Genomic DNA, 14,078 nt, shown 5'->3' with positions numbered 1-14,078 from the left:
CTCCATGACATTAATATGCAGCAGGTTTAAAACAAACAACAGGAAGTACTTCTTCACACATTGCATAGTCAACCTGTGGAACTCATTGCCAGGGGATGTTGTGAAGGCCAAAACTATAACTAGGTTCCAAAAAGAATGAGAAGTTCATGGAGGATAGGTCCTTCAATGGCTCTGAGCTAAGATGGTCAAGAATGAAACTCAGTGCTCTGGCTGGCTCTAGCCTGTGACCGCCAGAAGCTGGGAGTGGCTGACAGGGGATGGATCGCTCGATAATTGCCCTGCTCTGTTCACATGGGCCATTGGTCTGAGCCAATATGACCATTCTGATGTTCTTATGATGGCCATTTATGTTAGATTTGAATACATTGGCCACATTGCGACAAGATGATTGTCATGAAAAGGCTGAGGTAAGTGCATGGAAGAACCTTTCACGTTAAAATGAGATTTGCAGCTGAACATGAAGGATCAGGGAAGAGCCCACAGCCACTTTGGAAACACCGATGGCTTGGATCTAAGCTGAACTGACTGCTCAGGCACAGCAGGCTCTGGCACCGCACGGAAGGAGCTGAATACTTACTGCAAGGACAGCTTCTTTGGAAAGGCCACCGTCGCCTGCAGCACCTTTAAAATGGTCTGCTCAATGCAGAGATGCTGCTCAGGTTAGAGAGGGCAGTTTCCCAGGCTTTAGGCACCCATCAGGCCCGGATGCCTTTCGTGGACTTGTATGTTGCTAAAATTAAATTGACAACACATCATAAAAGAGATATTTTAAAAAGTGATAAAAGCAAGTCACACACCCAGAGAGATCTGATTTTATCAAATGCAATTTAATACAAATACTCCAACTCCTCCTGGTGAAGGTGGCCCACAACTTTGACATATGAACCTAGAGCTACAGTCACCTTCGCTCATTAGATGATGAAAGCATATAAGACGCAATCCTGACCCTATTGACGTTGATGGGAGTTGTGCCATTAACTTCACGGAGGCCAGGAGTTCACCCATGGACCCTCAGCTTGGTGTTGAGACTTTTAAGATGTTTCTGACATACCATCACTGGAGTTAACCTAGGCATAGTTGAAAAAGGCATGATTTCTTTCTGCAAGGTCCATCTGTTCCATCTCTACTTGAGTAGGTAACTGGCAAACCTCCAGAGGACCGAGGTTTGGTTCAGATAAACACCTAGAAGGTAGTAGGATGATCAGCTAGAGAAGTGCTGCTCAAAACGTAGCTCACAGACGCTTTCCTGGTGGTCTGCAGAATGAACCACTGCTGGGCAACATCACATGGCAGGGGATTGGGAGAGATAGGTCGATGGAAGAATCTTTCTCTTGTGAAGTGGCTTTCTGAATGAAAGAGCTGGACAGCTACAGCAGTGTAATCTTTCCAGTGTAATCTTAGGTCTACAGATTTCAGATGGAAACCTCACTAACCCTCGCTTCCTTGCAAGTCATTGGGATGTTTCTGGAGTAAGTGGATTATTTGCTGTTTAGGCTACAACTACCCTAAAAGACTCTCTAGTGGTATTTTGGCACCTTCTGGACTCAGGTCAGAACCGGAAGTCCAAGAGGGGGTGACAGGAAAAGCAAGAATAAGGTAAGAAAAAAATATCCACATGTTTTTGAACAGATGTTTGATTGAAGGGAGGAGGTTGGTGATACTTTGTGAGCGAGAAACCCAAATGTTGAAGTTCTTACTCAGGCAAAACTCATTAGAAAAACCCCCATTTCCCTTTACCCATCTTAGCTCAGAAAACAGAAACAATTCCATAAATTGGTTGTTTCTTGTCTGCTGCAGCATCAGTCTCTCGTGCATTAGCCCACCCCTGCTACATGGGGAGATGAGGGGGGGAGAGCAGCAGTCCATCCACCTGTTTCCTTTGGATTTCTAGTGGCCTGAGGTGTCAGAGAAACTTGTTTGTGATTTTTGTTTTCAATACATGTCAGTCTGGGACCAAATGTGACCTGATGAATGTTTAACTCTCAGCCAGCTCCACAACAGGCAGAAGCTGCAGAGCGCTACAAAAGTCTCCCTTGCTTCCTTTACAATACTAATGGGACACTGAGCGTTCTCTGGTCCATTAGCTGGAGCTGCAGGCACGCATCATCCCCAGACGCTGTGCCACCGCCAAGCCCTCCATCTTCAGGGGCTGCTGGAGCTGGAAAAAATCAGCCCAGATAGAAATATGCTTCCTCATAACAACAGTGACTTATCGATCTTGTCTGCTGGCCCTCGCTTCCTGCCGTTAATGCCTCTGGCACCGCCCGTTCGCCCTATTGACCTGCAGCTGGGCTAGCCTGGTTCTCTCTGGGTGGGTGCGGGGAGAGGAGCAAGAGGCAGAGCCAACCCCCTGTTGCAGACAGCCCCTCTGGCTTCTCCTCAGCACCACTTTCACCCCCCATTGTTCCCCCCTTGGACCAGATGCTCCATCCCCAGCCCCTCACCCTCTCTGCAGCTGCATGCTGCCAGTCTCAGCTTCTCCCGCAGCCCAGATACATTATCCCCAGAGCTGCCTCCAGTCCATAGGCCTGGGCCCTGCAGGATCCCTATTATAAGCTAGGCTGGTTTGGACCATTACCCAAGTGCATCCCTGTGCATTCCTCTCTCCTGCCCACCCCACATTCTCCCCATACTGCAGCCCTGCCTGCCCCCTTCCCAGCAGTACCCCATCCCCATGCTGCAGCCCAGCCTGCCCCTTTCCCAGCAATACCCCATCCCCATGCAACAGCCCTAGCTGCCCCCTTCCTAGCAGTTCCCCCTGCACGCTGGTATATCCAACCTCTTCCTCCTCAAAACAGCCTCAAGCCCCCCTATGCTGCTACAACCTCCTCCTCCCCACGGCTCGGCCCCTCCTCTTTGATCCTTCCTGGGTACAGCCACCCCACTCTTTGCTTCCCTTCCCAGCTCAGCTCCTCCCCAAATCACGCCCCCCTCCCAGCCTGGGTCCTCCAGCGCCTCCTAAGAGGGCGGACTCTCTGCAGCTCGGGTGCATTGGTCAATTTTCATGTCAGTTCCCCCCCGTCCCCGGGGGCTGTGGCTTCCTCTTTGAAATTGTTGCAAGTTTGAGGAGGGGGGAGGCAAGAGCCGGAAAGTCTGGCGATTCCCGCAGGAAGGGAGGGGGGCGGGGGGTTAGGAGGCAGGGCCAAAACGCCGCCCTCGCATTGATCTTGGATTGATGGATTGATTGATTTTTGCAGCACATGGGAAGCAAAAGTTTTCCTCTCCCCCCTTCTGCTTCCCGCCCCTTGTGCCAGCCGGCAGCAGCCAGCCCGCTCCCCGGGACCGGGCGCCCCGCGTCCCCCTTTGCATCTGCGCTGCTCCTCCCTGGATACTTTGGTGGTGTTTTTGCCCCGCTCTCCTGCGGGCGCTGAGGAATAAAAGGCGATCGGGCCCTTCCCCACCCTTCTCCGGGCTGGGACGGAGGGAGAGAAACAGCCTCCCCCAGCAAGGATCGCTCTGGGGAAGGGCAGAACTTCAGGGATGTGTAGTTTGCGGGGAGTGTGGTTCAGCTTTGCCCGGCTGCTTTAGTGGAAGCAGGGAAGCGACGCAGCTCCGAGCCCGGTCTGCTCCAGTCTCATCATGGGGTCTGGCATGTGCTCGAGAAGGCAAAAGGGGCTCTTGCAAACCGGCTTCTGCCTGGTGGCGGTGGCTTGTTTGGGCGCCGGAGTTTTCATGTACAGCCACTTGCAGCAGAAGGCGAAGGACGCCGAAGCCCTGGCTCTGAAATTCAAACAGCAGCAGGAAGCTCTGTCCGCCCAGCTACAAGGTGAGTGAACCCCTGTGCGTTTGTGTTTGTGCCTCCCCCGTTTCAAGGGGTCTGTTGTATGATTCCTCCACGGCCCCGCTAACAAGTGTTAGCTGCTTTTTGTAAACAGGCTCTGCTGCTGATTGAAAGGGGGTTAAAAATACGTTGCCCCAGTCTGCTTCTTTTTTAACCTCCCTGTCTGGAAATAGACTAACTATGCATCTCAGGTTCTCTCTGCAAATACCACTCAGGGTCCCCTGTGTCTGTGTTTAATTGTGGAGTTCAGTTACATCTAATCTGCCCTGGTTTATGTCCTGGTAGTTTCTTTGGATCATTGGCACAAGCTTTATGTAACTTTTATTTTTTAATTATATCAATTGACTCTTATTTCGCTAGGCAGAATCAGACCCATAATACCCAGCTCTTCTGGATGAGGAAAGTTAGGTGCCAGGATACCGAATTGTGGGAGGGAAGATTTTTTTTTTTTAAGTTATCATAACATCCGGTACCGCTGTTTTGAGCAAAGAAACCCCCTCAATTTAGTGAGAAAATGGATCTGCTGTTCCTGTAGTGTTCCTCCCTGTCTGTTTTGTTGTTGATGGATGCTAATATAATGCCACAGCAATGAGGCATGCTTAGGGGGAATTGACTATGCAGGGCCCATCCCTGGAATCCAAAGGAATATCGCTTTTGTGGGGCTGTCTCTCTCTGTAATTTTTCCAGAAGGACCACCCACTTAGACTGGCAGAGTTTCTGCACAGATACCGCTAGCAGCAAACTTTTTAAAAATTTTGTTTTCCCCCTTTTCCTTCAAAAAAATCTCCAAACTTGGGAATATTTAATTTTAGCTACTAGAGAGATTTCCCAGAATGGCAGGATGGAAGATGCATGGTGTTCTTGTTCTGAACTCTCTTCCTTTTCTAGACTATGCATTCTAGACTTTTTGTGTCTCTGCTAAAACTAGAGCTCCCAGTATTAACACCAGCATTCTCCCTAGGGCCTGAGGCTGTCTGTATCTTTGTTAGATTTAAGTAGAGGGATTTATTCCTTGGAGTCTAATTCTCTGGAGCCCAGAGCTCTGCATCTGTAGGGTGGACTCAGCTATGGAATGAATGCCCACAGAACACATTTCATATGGCTACACGCCACTCTGATTCTGGTGTCTCAAGGACAAGAGAATCACTTAAACATATTTCTTGTCATAAATAATAGACTAGATTCTGGCATGTAAAGCCAAGATTGTTCCTCAGGCTCAGAACAGTTATGACCTCCATCAGATATAAAATTATATCTTATGGACGGTAGGCTGCATTGCTAAGAAGGTCTACTGGTTCCATCCCTGCCATTGCTTCAGCATAATCCTGCTCAAGGCATTTTCTTTTCTGGGTCAAATCTTCCAAAGTGTGCGCATGCTGCATTGCATGCCTGCAGGTGCCAGTGTGCATGTGCTGTGCAGAACTTTGCATGCAACTCAGCCCGTGCTCTTCTTGCAATTTGGACTCTGTTCCCATCTGTAAAATGGGTAGAGTGACTTTTCACCTGTCTCACAGGGGTGTAGCAAAGTGTAAATCTATGGAGTGCTGTGTATGTGCTCAGTACTTACAGTTCGCTTCTGTTTTCCTGCTAATCACTTGTGGCTTTAAGGCAGCAGCTACAGGTAGTGCCTCCAGCACGGCCCCACCAGAGGCCTCCCACATGGACCTCTGATCAGAGGCAGCTGGGTCCAGAGAGAAGGATCAGCAGTGCAGATATTCAGTCCACATTATTTCTGTTGACGCTCACCATCGGGGTGGGATGGATGTTAAAAGAATAAGTTGACACCACCGATCTCTTGGACCTGGTTCTGGGAGCAGGACAGAGGAAGTTACTGAACTCAGGCTCATAATGTTATTCCACTCAGAGAAAGTTTATGTTTGGATGCGTGGACAGGTAGCAAGTAACCTGGTCGCTTTCAACCCTACCACTAGCAAATACAGGCATTGCCATGGAAACCCTTCATATTTTGGGAACATTTTGTCCAGTTATTTTAAGAAAGATGAAAGTTTGATTCAAATTCTGCTGGCAAGAGAGGCAGAACAGGCTGGCATCTGCAAAACTGTCAGCACTGTTCATAGATACGCTCAGGTACATCGGTAGTTGCACATCTTGCTGTATATCTCATGCTGTCTTCCCATACCTCCACCATCAGCATTAGTCTGGTGCTTAAAGCCGGGGAGTGGGCTCAGGGCTCCTGGGGGCTGTACCCAGCTCTGCAGCTGTCTTGCTCTAAGACTTCGAGTATGTCGCTTTACCCACTCGGTGCCTCAGTTTCCCCCATCTGTGTGTAAAACGGAGACAGTATTTCACAGGAGGCTGAAGCAGGCAATGTTTATCCAGCACTCTGCATAGCTCTTCCCATCTCTCAGGTACTTCCTGTTCCCTTCATAGCCAGCATAGCAAGTGACCAACACTTCTGGCTCTCCTGTAAATAAAGTTTTAAAGTGGAACGACAGGCCACAAATTATTGCCGGGGAAAGTAAAGCAAGGGGAGGAAGTCAGCCTGTTCTCCTTGCAGGGCTGCCCCGGAGCCACTGACGCGTGGCCCATGTTATGTGGCACAGGGAAATGTATCTTCCCTTGTTCTGCTGTCAAACAGGAGCCAAGCAGCTGCTGAAATCGCTTTGGAATAAAATGGGCAGGCTCTGAACTCGGCTGCTTGTGTCAGAAACGTGAAAGGAAGAGAGGGAGGCTTCCTAAGTGTGGGGTGCCTCCTGTCTGATGTAGTCTCGCTGCCACCACACCAGGGCATGAACCATTGGGGTCCCCTGCAGCTGTGACCAGTGGGGCCTGAGGGGGAAAGCTGTCAGAGCATTGGAACAGAGGGATGGAAAGGATGTACTTACAACCCCCTCCGGTTCCCCGTGGCCTGGCACATACACTCAACAGACTTCTGGGCCGGAAGAATTCTCCATCTCTTAAAGAGCCACCATCATACATGGGTGACAATAAGACTTTAATACTCCTACCCCAGCCACTGGGCATCTGTCATGTGTTTTGTTTCCTTTGCCACCACTCGTGATTAGAAGGAGCTGCATGGTAATGCTGGCTTTCATTCCGGTTTGTAATCTGCCGCTCCCTCTCCCCCTCCCATGTGTGATTTCTTGAAAGCGGCTGCAGTTTGGCATTTTGAGAGATGGAGGGTTTGCTACGCCAGAGATGGCGCCAGTGTCACGGGCAGTGGGTGGTGGCGTGACTGAAGCAATCTGGCAGGAGGACTCGATTGATCTCTGTAGAGGAGAGAGCGGCAGCGAGAGAAGCTACCTGGGTGGTTAGCAAGGGGTGGGGAGGGACACAGGGCAAAGTACTGCATTGAAGTTTGTGGGGGACTTTGTGTTCTGTGAAACTGCCTGAAGTTTGCAGTTCTGAGATATATGTTTGGTATCCTGTAGTCGCAATTGCTGCAAATTCACTCACTCATCCTAGCAAAGCACGAGCCACGCCTGATGATTATAACAAATCCAGGGCTCCCTTGGAACTTCTCTGCCAAAGCTGTGATAGAGCCCTGGTGCTTCTGCTCCAAAGCCACTGGCTTCTTACCCCAAACTTTAACATAGAATCTCCATTAGCTGTTCATGCTGTAGGGCATAGGACACACAGCTGAATTCCTGATTCCTTCCAGTAGAGGTCAGTAAGATATGACCTTAACCAGGTCATCCCATAACATTTGAAGTCTGAAATTGTAGATTTTTATTATGGACAAAGCGATTTGTGTCACCAGGTAGCTGAGGACATGAAACAACTTGTCATAGGAAAAGATACACCAAGATTAACAGCAGAGTCAGTAAGGTGTCAAGGGAGCTCAGATCTGTCCCCACCTACACAGCTCATGTATGTTAGTATTTTTAAGCAAATCCTCCAGCTCGGGGGAATGTGTGTAATGGCAAGAAATGATTAGGAAAATTAGCTTTCATTTAATTTTTTTCAAGTCCATTCTTTTCAGAAGTTCAGGGCTTTACATTTTAGTTTGCTTGGCAGCATGTGACACTGCTTTAACCCTGGAATTCTGGCTAAACTCCAGCTCTGTTAATTACACTCCGACCTCCTTAAATACCCTGCTGTAATTTCAACTGGCTACAGAGTTCTTCACTTCCTGCCCTAGGCTGCTATGTAAAACTACTCTGCTCTGTTAAACAGCTGCTGTATTCCACATTGGAAATGGGTGAAGTGATCCTTCTGTACAGGATTTACTTCCCGGTTTGTGCAAAGCTTAATCCCTGTTTACAAGGTTCTGATAGCTTTGCGTGAAAGGTGCTACAGAAGGCAACATTTTATCCTTCTCATTGGCTGCAAGGAAGGCTTACCTATCTTTTAAAGTACCTGGCCCTGGGAGTCAGGAGATATGGGGTTTGTATTTGGCTCTGCCACAGAGTTCCTGTGTGATCTGGAGCATGTCATTACCTAGAGATGGCCCTAATTTGTGAAGTGTGGATTAGGATTTTTGGATCTGGGTTTCGGTTCAAGTTTGTCACTACATATAGCTGCTCCATGCCTCAGTTTCCCCATTTGCATCATGGAGATAATAGCACCTCATACCTTATAGGGCTGTCAGAGCAGATCTATGTTGCACAAAGGATGTGGCTGAGTGAACACTTGTGTATCGCAGAACACATGCGAGTGTCTCTTCTGACATGAAACTTCCCTTGCGTGGTGCACCATGCACTTGGTTCTGCTGCAGTTCCTAACAGCACCGTGCTGTTTAATGAAAGTCAGGGGCCTTTGGTCTTGTCTGGGCTTGGCTTGGCAGCTGTTCTCACTGTTAGATGGTGGTTCGAAGTGACATATAAAGAGGGCGTCTGATTTTAGATTTTAACCAATTAAACACCGATAAAACACCCTTGATTTAAAAAAAAAATTATCCAATAAACACCAGAAATAGTTACTTGTATCTAAGGGCTTGTCTGCATGGAGCAGTAATATGTTCTTGGGGGGGGGGGGGGGGGGGGTGATTTTTAAAGCGCATGAACATGTGCGCTAATTGATCCATGTAGACCCTGCTGGTGTGCACTAGAGGTACTCTAGTGTGCTTTACTGTAGTGCTGTTTGAAAGAGTAGTATGTTAAAGCACATTAGGGATCATTATGAGAGATTACTCATTATGGTGTATACTACTGTCGTGAGCAATGGCTATAATATACATGACTATACAAAGAGAGAGCCTTGTAAACTCCCGGTTTTGGACGTCTACGTAAAATTCATTTCATCTTTGGGGGATTTTTAGCAATTTTTGAGTAACTCCTGAAAAGCAGAAGCCTGACATATAAACAAGCCCATGTGGCAGGGATTTGTACTGACTGTGTCCAATATTGACCTCTCGGGTCAATGCATCTTGATGATCCGTTGCTTATGTCTTGAAACTATCCGTGTTCTTGGAAACTAGCGCCACTGACTGAAATACCCTCATGCAAAATACCCAGAGGGGACAGTTCCTCTTTGCTGCTCAAGCAAATGTAATGAACTTCAGTGTGAAATTGTGAATCAAAGGGATCCTAAAAACCAACGGTGCCATCGCTTGCCGTCTTCCAGGCGTCATCGTTGCTAGCCAAAGCAGCCACACCTTCTTCCTGCTGGAACACCATGTCCAATCTCCCATCCCACCAAAGAGTTGTTACCACCCATGGCCGTGTCCCGGCTTAACTTAGACTGGGAGCTCCTTGTGGCAAGTGAGAAACTCGCAAAGAAGGCCAGTGCAGAGAGGGCCTCTGGAAGGTGGCTGACCTTCTTCAGATGACAGAGTGTCATTGACTGAGGTTCCTTCATGTGGGTCTGTATGCTGACCTTGGCTTCGAGCGAGCAGGGCAGGGAAACCCCCCCCAGGGTGACCTCTCGCTGAGCAAATGGCTGGATAAGTGCTTCTAAAAATATAGTTGTCACTGATGACTTGCCAGTGCTGTGCCCGTGTTTCGGCTGGCTGAGCCACTCCAACAGAGGGGGGCCTGCATCGAAGGATGATTTCAGGTCCTCAGGGTAGAAAGTTAAACAGCAGTTCCTGGTCTGAGTTACGAAGAGCCTGTTGAAAACTGAAAGGATCACTCTCTCTTTTCCCCCTTCCCTTTCAAATGTACAGTTTGTCAGGAACCAATCGAGCAGCTGTGACTGTGAACTTTAACTCTTCCTGATCCCAGTACTGACAATCCCAAGTGCTCAAACATCATGAGGCAGGCCCAAAAAAATCACAGGATTGGCTTGAAAAACATGACAAGTTTTACACTGTTTTTCTTTGGGTTTCTGAGCCTTGAGGTCGCACTCAGGTCATGCTTTCAAGCTTTTCCCTGTAACCATGAGAGCTAGAAACTTTAAAAAGGAGCTGAGATTCTCACCTAATCATCTGACTCCAGGAGCTGGGGCTTTAAAAAAAATTACAAAAAAACCCACCAGATAAAGAATCATAGAAATGTCAGGCTGGAAGGGACCTTGAGAAATCATCAACTCCAGCTCCCCTGCACTGAGGCAGGACCAAATAAACGTAGACCATCCCTAACAGGGGTTTGTCCAACCTCTTTTTAAAAATCTCCAATGACGGAGATTCCACAACCTCCCTTGGAAGCCTAGTTCATGGGTTGTAAAACCTGCAGGGGAATGATTTAAAAAAGAACCAAGCATTTCCCTTGTTCTCAAGGTTGGCTTCGATTCTAGGCCACAGTTGTCCTGGCAGAATGGACAATGCCTTTAATTTTAGTAGAGTCTAGAAGCACCGACTGAGACCAGGTCCCTATTGTGCTGGGCACAGAATAAGAGACAGTCCCTGCCCTGAAGAGCTTACAGTCTAAATAGACCAGATGGCCAAAGAGAGAATTATTATCCCTATTATATAGCAGGGGAATTGAGGAACAGAGAGACTAAGTGATGTGGCCAAGGTCACACAGGGAGCCTGTGGCAGAGCAGGGAACTGAACCCAGGTCTGAGCCCTCACCCAGCATCTTACCCACTGTCGAACGACTTCCTTACGATGTGAGTAACCGACTGTCCCTTAGCTCTGTCGCTGCTGGGCTGTCTTCCTTGCCTCCCTCTTTCATGCTTCACTCAGCCACGTTAGCAGACAAGACCTTGCTGGCAGGGTGAGGCCGGCTCCGATTTACTGCAAGGTTTTCGTGTTGTTGAATTGAATGGGGGGGAGAGGGGAGGCTCGTTACTGAACCATTCTGTGGTTCAGGCGCGTTGTCGTGGGCCACCGTGCTGAGGGCTCTGCCAAGAATGAACAATGCAGGGGCTGTGCAGCGTTGGGAACAGAGGCTCAGCGAAGCTGCTGAATAAACTGCAGGGCCTGGAATAGTTACAGGGACATGGAAAGGCTTGCAAAGGGTTGGGGCTCAGCTGCCTCCGCCTCCCCAGCTGTTTCAATCACCTTCTCCCAATCAGCCACACGCCTTCAAGGGATCGGAAGGTCCTTGCTGGTCCACTGTTGCTCCTCCCAGAAATACCCCGAGCAATGAGGATTCTGTGGAGACACTACACTGCCCAGAGACACTTGCATGGCTGCTGTGTTTGCTCTACTTACTCCCCGGGCAGAAGCCTTTGCTTTCCATTGTGGCCCTTTCTCTTTAGGGGGTTGGGTTTTATACACGAGTTCTCTCTGCCTGACACGGGACCAGTCCCGTTACCTCTTTGGGCTTCACTCTTGGGACCTTTAAAATCAGAACTTGTTGCCAGGGGATGTTGTGAAGGCCAAAAGTATAACTGGGTTCAAAAGAGAATGAGAGAAGCTCATGGAGGGTAGGTCCATCAATGGCTATTAGCCAAGATGGTCAGGGACGCAACCCTATGCTCTGGGTGTCCCTAAGCTTCTGCCTGCCAGAAGCTGGGAGTGGCTGACAGGCGATGGATCACTTAATTGCCCTGTTCTGTTCATTTCCTTTGAAGCATCTGTGGGAAGACAGGACACGGGGCTAGATGGGCCTTGCTCTGACCCAGCATGGCCGTTCTTGTGATACTCGCCTGCCTTCACAAAGCACTTGTGGGATCTGCAGATGAAGTGTTGCAGAATTGCAGCGCATGGGAGAAGCAGCCTGGCAGGGCTGCTGCTGGAGGGGTCCCCCACGCTCCGTTGGATGTGCGTGCCCAGCGATCCTGGGGGCTGTGCTCTCTCACTCAGTTTTCTGCTCTCCGAGGGACTTGCCCTCCGTGGAGTTGGCTCAGGGCTCAGTAGATGTTTGAAGCAGGGAAACTGGTAATTGTTTTTAACACAAGCTGCACTTGACTCTGTTGGCTTAGACAGAGAGGAGGTGAGGGCCAGTGGTTAAAATGCATGTCTGGGCATCAGGAGATCTGGGTTCTAGACTGGACTTTGTCACTGACTCACGGTATGATCTCTGGCAGGTCATGTCCCTGCTCTGTGCCTCACTTTCCCCTTTTGAAAAAAAATACGTAGGCCTGGTCTACACCGAAAACTCAACAACTACGTTGCTCAGAGGCATGAAAAATGTTGCGCCCTGAGCACTGTAGTTAGGTCAACCTAACGCCCCCCCGTGTAGATTTGGGGATGGAGAGATTTTTCTGCTGACCTAGCTGCTGCCTCTCGGAGCGGAGGATTATCTACATGGATAGAAAAACCCCTTCTGTCGCTACAGGAAGCGTCTACGGTATGGGGTTATGGAGGCCCAGCTGCAGTAGTATAGACAGAACTGAGACTTGACTTACCTCCTCCTTGAGGGTGTTGTGAGACTTTATGCATTACGTTGGAGGTGCTACAAAAGGGCCAGGTTAACAGAAGGGACCATGAGATCATCTGGTCTGATGTCTGGTCTAATGAAGATCAGCGAATTTCACTCTGATTTCTGCATCGAGCCCCTAACTCCTGGTTGTGCTAGAGCACGTCTTTTAGGAAGGCTTCCAGTCTTGATTTCAGGACTTCAGAGTTGTAGGTTAAGCTCATGTCTATATAATAGAGTCGTGTGTGTGTGTATACACTCCCCTGTGGGTGTATAAAATAACATACACAGACATGTACGTAACCCTAGTTTGAAGCTTAGCGCAACTGTGTGGCTGCACAATAATATTTTAGACACAGTCAAAGCATTCCTAGCATTTCCTCTGATTCTGAGCCCCTCCGCCACGTGTCCTGCATCCATGGGATCCTGGCACCAAGCATGCTGTGTGTCTGGGAGGCGGGGGGGGGGGGGGGGACAGTAATTGTTTTTGCCCGCTGCTGTGTGATCAAGCAGATGATGATGTGACAGCCTTTCAAATTTGATTATAGACATCTGGGGATTTTGGCTGCAGCCCGTGCAACGTGTTGCAAGGTTTCAGTGAGGTGTGTGTGTGTGTGTGTGTGTGTGTGTGTGTGTGTGCGCGCAAAAGGGCCCAGCTGTGAAAGGATTTTCTTTGGAAGCAGCTGTTTTATCCCCTCTGTCACCCAATCACAGCCCAGCACCATGCCCTAGCCTGGCCTCTCCTTTCTGGGAGCAGGGGGTATTAGCGAACCAGGAAGAGCTCTTGGGTAGCTTTCAGATTTCAAACTGGATTAAAATCATCATCCATCAGGAGGTTTCTTTGGCACTTTATCTGTCATGTGGCTGATACACAAAACAATCCTTCGCTTTCCCTCCGGGTTACCTCTGTGCACAGCATAGATGTTCTTTTGTGCATGTAATGGGAGAGCAAGCTGGCTGGCCCATTTATCCTGAATGGCTTGTGTCCGCTTTAGGACCAATTAATGGGTCAGGGAGTGGATGGGTGGGAGGAAGCATTTGTCTGGCTGTCTCCTGTGTGCTGCTGACACAGTTTCAGAGCAGCTGACCTGGGAGGGACTGGGCCGCTTGAGTCTTGCCGTGGACTCAGCCTGGAGCTGTTTCAGACTCACTACAGAGAGGAAGCATGTGATTTGGCTGGCCAAAGGAAAACAAACTCCCAGGCTTCCTAGCTCAGGCACCAAAGCAGGCCTCCGTTGTGATAGAGGAGCATCCCCTTTGCAAACCTCCAGCCCAAGCAGCTTGTTTGCTGATGCTACGGCACAGGGCAAGGTATCAGAACCTGGAGAGAGAACTAGTTTGTATCCAGCATCTGGGCACTTTTAATGCAACCGTGATTTGCTTATTGTGCATACATAGCAACTCGTCGCCCCTTGAATGTTCCAAAGCATTTTACAAATTGGGGTGTCTGTAGAAATAATAATGCATCTAGGGATCTTTCACCTGCCACTTAAATGCAGCCGCCTATGCTGTTCAATGCAGTAGCTGCATGATCAGTTGGGAATAGTCTCAATTAAAAGTACAGAGAGTGGAAGTGGCTGCCTTTTTTTTTATATATATATATATATATATAAAGGTAGAAGGTCAAATTGGAATCACTCAAACCACAA

General features: G+C 48.8%; 1 protein-coding gene across 1 annotated transcript in view; it reads left to right on the top strand.

Moving 5' to 3' along the window:
- Positions 1–3,579: 3,579 nt before the first annotated feature.
- Positions 3,580–14,078, top strand: part of LOC135893597 (Golgi integral membrane protein 4-like) — an 80,117-nt gene continuing 69,618 nt past the window's right edge. Inside the window, exon 1 of the mRNA XM_065421448.1 lies at positions 3,580–3,766. Coding sequence (XP_065277520.1) covers positions 3,580–3,766 — 187 coding nt within the window. The remainder of the gene's footprint in view (positions 3,767–14,078) is intronic.

This window comes from Emys orbicularis, chromosome 22 (assembly GCF_028017835.1).
Source record: "Emys orbicularis isolate rEmyOrb1 chromosome 22, rEmyOrb1.hap1, whole genome shotgun sequence".
Classification (NCBI taxonomy): Eukaryota; Metazoa; Chordata; order Testudines; family Emydidae; genus Emys; species Emys orbicularis.
The sequence above is the reverse complement of the archived record's forward strand: the minus strand, read 5'-3'. Positions and strand labels throughout refer to the sequence as shown.